Here is a 6,150-nt window from a genome sequence, read left to right on the forward strand (position 1 = left end):
TGATACACTCGCCATTGTGACTGTGTAGCCAATGCTAGAACAAGTCTAACAGATTCAAATCGAGCAACTGGAGAAAATGTTTCTTCAAAATCAATACCATATTATTGCGCCTGTCCTTTTGCCACAAGACGAGCTTTATGCTTTGTACAGGGTCCCATACGCTACAAACTTTGCCTTGACACCCATTTCAAACCAATTGCATTTTTGTCTACTGGTAATTCCACCATCTCCCATGTGCCAATTTTTTAAATATATTTCATTTCTTGTAACATCGCTCTCCGCCACTCTTCCTTTTCAGCCGCTTCTCCATAATATGTAGGATCTCAAACTGCAAAAGAAAATTGACAAGTTGTGTACATGACATTAGCATACTTTGGGTTTAGCTTTTCAAGCCTTCTTTATCTTCTTAATGGAATTGGATAATACGAATACTCTTCAAGAGTAGTAGATGAAGATTTTATGCTCCCTGAAGTTGAAGAAAGTGAATCTGGATAAGTGGTACTAGAACCGATTGTTGTAGCTATAGGAGTTGGCTACTGAATTGCATCAAAAGTGATTCTAGTGGGCATAGGAATCTGCACTTGCATCATTTTGTTGCTTCCATTCTAATTCCAGCTAGCCATTTCATCAAATATTCCATCCCTTCTAATTAAAATCTTTCTACTATGAGGGTTATACAATCTATATGCTTTAGATTGTGTATAGTAACCAAAAAAACACATTTTTAAGATTATTCTTCTAAATTATGACAAAATTGGGAGTTTACCAAAGCATAAGAAATAGAACAAAAAATTCTTAAATAACTTATAGTTAGTTTTCTACCCTCCCAAACTTCAAATGGAGTTTGATAAGTAACAACCTTTGTTGGAGATAGATTCAAAAAATGGACTGATGTCTCTACAACTTCAGCCCAAAATTGATTGGGAACTCCATTTGCATATAACATGCTTCATGCTGTATCCACAACAATGCGATTTTTTCGCTCAGCAACACCATTTTGCTCAGGAGTATAAGGTGTTGTAAGTTCCCTTTGAAGGTAATTTTCCTCACGAAAGAGATTAAACTCCTTTGACGAGAATTTAGCGCCTCTATCTGTGCAAATTTTTTTTATGCACTTTGCTTCACAACCTGGGTTTTGAAGTTCTTGAATGTTTCTGATATGCTTTCTAAAAAGTAGACCCAACTCATGCGACTACAATCATCAGTACATAGTACAAAAGAACGACTCCCACCAAAAGATGTAATATGCATATGTCCACATAAATCAACATGTATTAATTCAAGACACTTTGAAACCCTCTAAGCTTTTCCAACAGAAAAAGACTTCCTAGTTTGTTTTCCATAAATTCACCCTTCACACAATTAAATAGAATAAATTTTTGGTTGTCCATGATCCATACCCTTGTCAACTAGCAATTTCAGGCCCTTTATAATTAAGTGACCATACCTCAAATACCACAACTTCGACTCATCCTTTCCACTTGAAGCAAGTGCAAAACATTCCATGTTAGAAATATCCATCGGAAACATCTTGTTTTGTGTCATAGTGATGAAAACCGTTTTACCTGATTTCTTGTTTCGAATGACACAAGCATCATCATCAAACTAAACAGAATTGCCATCAGACATTAGTTGTCCAACACTCAATAAATTGTATCCTAAGTCATGTACAAATTGAACATTGTCCAACTTTTTAACTTTGTCGTGGCTAGTGTTAATACTCACAATGCATTTTCCTTTAACTTGCATCTCTTTTGTGTTGCCAAGCTGCACCTTTTTCTTTTTCTTCTCATCTAGCTCCTGGAACAAAGATTTGGTTCCACTAGTATGATTTGAACATCCACTATATACAAACCATACATAGCCTGACTTGTGATGTGTATCAATGCAAGCCATAAAGAGATAATTCTGTTTCTCATTTTCTGTTGCTGCAAAGTTTATTTTCTGGTCTTTATACCAGCAACTTGCCTTTATATGCCCGTAGTGCTGACAATGATTACATTGAATGTCATTCTTTCTGTTACTTTGCTCATTCCTTCCTCTGTCTCTTCCATAGCCATGACAAAGACCACTACAAAATCCTCTTCTTCGTCGATTTCTGCTCACTGGACCATTGTTCTCACCATATTTGGTTGTTGCTTCCTTCACCTGGAATTCTTATCTTCATTTTTCTTAAATATATCGATTGAGTCTCACCTCATGGGCTTGAAGAGATCTTGTGAGCTGATCAAATGAAAAAACTGTTAGATCCTTAGACTCTTCTATAAAAGCGACTACATAATTGAATTTTATAGTCATGCTTTGCAGTATCTTTTCCAAAATCGTTTGATCAGTAACCTTCTCGCCACATGATCGAATTTTGCTGACAACTGCCACTGCTTTGGACAAAAAATCAGTAATTGCTTCCCAATTTTTCATCATCAAGGTTTCAAATATACGCCGAACTGATTACATTCTCACACAATGACCTTTGGAACACCTTCAAACTCCTTCTGCAGAATTGAACAAGCTTGATTTGATGTGTTTGCTGTTGCGATCCGTGAAAACTGGCTATCATGAACTGCCTACTGAATTAAAACTAGTGCTTTAGAGTCTTTTCTCTTACTATCTCGCAGTCAATTTTCTTCATCAGGATCTGCAGATCCTTGTTCTACCAAGTCCCAAAGATTTTGAGATTTGAGTATTGTTTTCATAAGAATATTCAAGAATTCATAGCTTTCTCCCTTGAAGACGAGAATGAGTGGTTGTGTCACACTCATTGCATTGCTATTGCTTGTCATGCCTCTGATACCAAATATGTTGGAGTAAATAGGCACGAACTCTTTTATGAAGAAACATAGAATTGTAAGCTGAAGTCTTTTCTATTTTATTCTGTATTTGAAATCATCGAAAAGTATAGCTTTTTATAGACATGAAATAACAAACTACTAAGTCGTTAAGTGAATACTACTTCCATTAACTAAACAAGTAATTACTAACAAAAACACAACAAGAAAGTATCGTACCATGATCAACATATTTGCTAAGAATTAGCCCTAGAATACAGGACATTACTAACAAAATTAAGTGACCAGGTCATACATTGAATCATTCTTTAATAAAAAATATATTATTATCATCGTCCTCATAATCATCATCATCATCATTGTTATCGTTCTCGTTATCGTCATCTATAACGCTTCGAGTGCTGCGACCCGAGAGTAACCTAGAAGTTAGGGAATTCTTGAATCGAAACACAACATACTTGGCTTCTCGGAGGTCTTGTACAATCCCTTTGACATCGTTCAATGCATACTTGTATGAAAAGTAGTGCGAAATCAAAACTTTTCACACGAAATAATAATACCTCAAAATATCTCTTTTATAGAAAACATAAAGAAAGGCTAAGTCTCAAAGTCAACATCTTGGACATACAAATATATTAGGACACGACCATATTTCATCATATAAAAAATTACAAAGTCTGTTACAATAATTTCAATAAGGAAATCTAAACATCAAAATGACTTGTATCTAGTGAGGACATAGCAACTCTTTACTTAAATGAACACTAATCCAAGATTCCTATTTGAGACTCCTCTCCAATTCCACCTACACCTCTAGAGATAGACAAAATGAATGGAATTAGAACAAACACTTGTAATAATTATGTCATAATGCATAAAATCATGATAAACAGACTTTTGTATGAAAAACTCTCTTTTTGAGAAAACCATTTTAAGACAAGTATATTAGTCACTTAAAAGTCAACATATATGAATATAATTCACATCATATATGAATATAATTCACATTCCATAATATAACATCAACATCACTTGAACCCATATAAATGTATACACCTCCCACCAAAGGTTATACTAAGACTCACTTAAGTAAGACAAGAAGAGACCGCCCACACACCCTCGTCAAGCCTACCTAAACAATACTTAAGTCTACCTATGATAAGATTTTTCCCTTTTCCTTCATTTTCTCCCCACCTACGGTTAATCCAAGATTAACCTAAGTAGGACAAGAAGAGACAACCCATACACCCTCTTAAAGCTTACCTAAGAAACCCTCAAAAACTACCTTAGATAGAGCACATTCAAGTCAACATACATTAGCTAAAGTAATTATCATTCATTAAGTCAATTACAAGACATTTCATTTATTAAGGACTTCACATGATTCTCTTAGAAAGACCTAGGTAACCTACACTCTAGCCCCATCAAAGCCTGCTCGTTCCATTTCTAGATAGCGTCCCATTCCACTACCTAAATGTTGTAGAACTTATCAAATACTAGAATGTATCGCACATGATGAGAATAGACAATAACTTACATAGACCATATTAGCTATCTATGGAATTCGGAGTCTACCCTACTCCGATGAAGGGTGTTCTACTTGCCGAGGGCAGAACTAGGACACATCCCATGTAGGTACATGATTAAGGAATATCAAGGTCTTTTATGCACTCTTTTCTCCATCTCAAGTACAAATACATTGTACTCTAGTTTCCTTCTTAAGTATATCTACAACCTATAATGTAGTCACTCGGTGCTAGCCTTTGTTCTCATATAGTAAGTTCAATAAAAGTAGCATATGAAGAGGTACAATCTCTTATTCATTACCTAGTCATAATGAACCTACCAAATATGGGTCCACTAGGTCTTCCACTCAATGGTTTAAAAGGATAGTTCATTCTTGACCTTCTTTATATATAGAAGGTTCCACATTTTAGTCATGCTTAGAAGGGCCCCATCTTAGGTCTACCGATCCTAGTCTTCCTTTCAACATTCATCTTTATATATACAAGACAAAGGTGTCTAAGCATATTAGGTAGAGATGTTCATATTCATAATGTACATGTATCAAGTAAGGTTTTCCAAGGCAAGACGCTCACATCTTCACATATAATATATCATTCTATAAGCACATAGGCATAACCAATATCATATATAGGTCATCTTATATTTTGCAGTAGACTCATCAATATAGCCATCATAAGACTCTATAACCAAGTAGGAATAATCATGCATCAACTCTAAAACTACACATACAGAGACATAGTCATATCCTAACATAATCACCTAACATCATAAATAGAAGAACCCATACTATCACATTAATCACAAGTAAATAGTATACAAATTGTCATAATATATCAAGTAGTTGCCAACACGGCCATTATCATCATAATACATAAAGTAACGCCGACGAGGCCACATATTTACAAGTTAAACATATAACACTCCCACCATAATTGGACCATACCAATAATAATAATCATTCAAGACCTAGGCTACATAACATAGAGATAATTAGGGCAGCGTACCACAAATCCATTTTTACCACTTCAATCCATAGCTAACTCGTCCAATAGGCCCTTATCCATGGCCATGATCATCAATTCAATACTATAATCATAATACTCAATGAATCGAAATCAATTCAACGTAGATTATGAATCTAAGATAGCCTATGAATCAATCAAATACAGTTCATACATCATTCTATATCACAAAAAAAAAACTACACTAGAATTCATATACATTGAGACATGATCCCCTAACCCATAAAATAGTCAAAACTAGGATTGCATGATTTGCATGGTTGATAAAATTTTTAGGTTAAAATCATCAAATTAACATTAATTCAATGATACTTGATGTTTCAAAATGTTTTATCAAATAACCCATGGATAGATCTTAAAATTGGAGAATTCATGATTTTGATTATTTTTCAAAAATCATTGTAATTGACTCCTTGAAGAAATAGATTTCAAGGATTAAGAAACCATACCTTAATTATGATGAAAAGGCCACAGTATTGATGTAGAAAAACTTGATAAATCTATCTTCTTCCTTGGAACTTCAAACCTTCAAAAATGGAGTTTTGAAGAAAACAATGGAGAGGTTTTGTGTTGAGTTGAGGATTTAGATTTGATTTGTGAATATTGGGATAAAAGAAGACTCAATAACCATCAATAATTCACCACCAAATTACCCAAAACACCCCTACATCAACTTAAATTTTACTTAAAAACGATGCGGAAAAATCTTGGAGTTTATTGCACGTTGCCGAGACCATTTCAAATCTTGGTTCTAGAAAATTTAGAGACATAATGGTTCGTGACATCCCTGATTTGCGGGGCAAGATTTTGTCCAT

The 6,150-nt window shown here is 34.5% G+C and overlaps 1 protein-coding gene across 1 annotated transcript; it reads right to left on the reverse strand.

Annotated features, from left to right (window-relative positions):
* Positions 1–949: 949 nt before the first annotated feature.
* Positions 950–2,418, reverse strand: LOC107009816. Its single transcript, XM_015209145.1, has 4 exons — positions 2,197–2,418; positions 1,726–2,148; positions 1,448–1,605; positions 950–1,166 (listed from the first exon to the last, which is right to left on the reverse strand). Exons 1-4 carry the CDS (start codon positions 2,416–2,418, stop codon positions 950–952), a joined length of 1,020 nt encoding a protein of 339 aa, XP_015064631.1.
* Positions 2,419–6,150: the final 3,732 nt, after the last annotated feature.

This window comes from Solanum pennellii, chromosome 2, assembly GCF_001406875.1.
Source record: "Solanum pennellii chromosome 2, SPENNV200".
Taxonomy (NCBI): Eukaryota; Viridiplantae; Streptophyta; class Magnoliopsida; order Solanales; family Solanaceae; genus Solanum; species Solanum pennellii.

Coding starts and splice junctions, on each gene's coding strand:
- LOC107009816 (XM_015209145.1), bottom strand. CDS start 2,418: ATGAAAAATTGGGAAGCAATTACTGATTTTTTGTCCAAAGCAGTGGCA. Junction 2,149..2,196: donor GATCTCTTCAAGCCCATGAG/GTGAGACTCAAT, acceptor TAAGAATTCCAG/GTGAAGGAAGCAACAACCAA. Junction 1,167..1,447: donor TCGAAGTTGTGGTATTTGAG/GTATGGTCACTT, acceptor TCTACTTTTTAG/AAAGCATATCAGAAACATTC.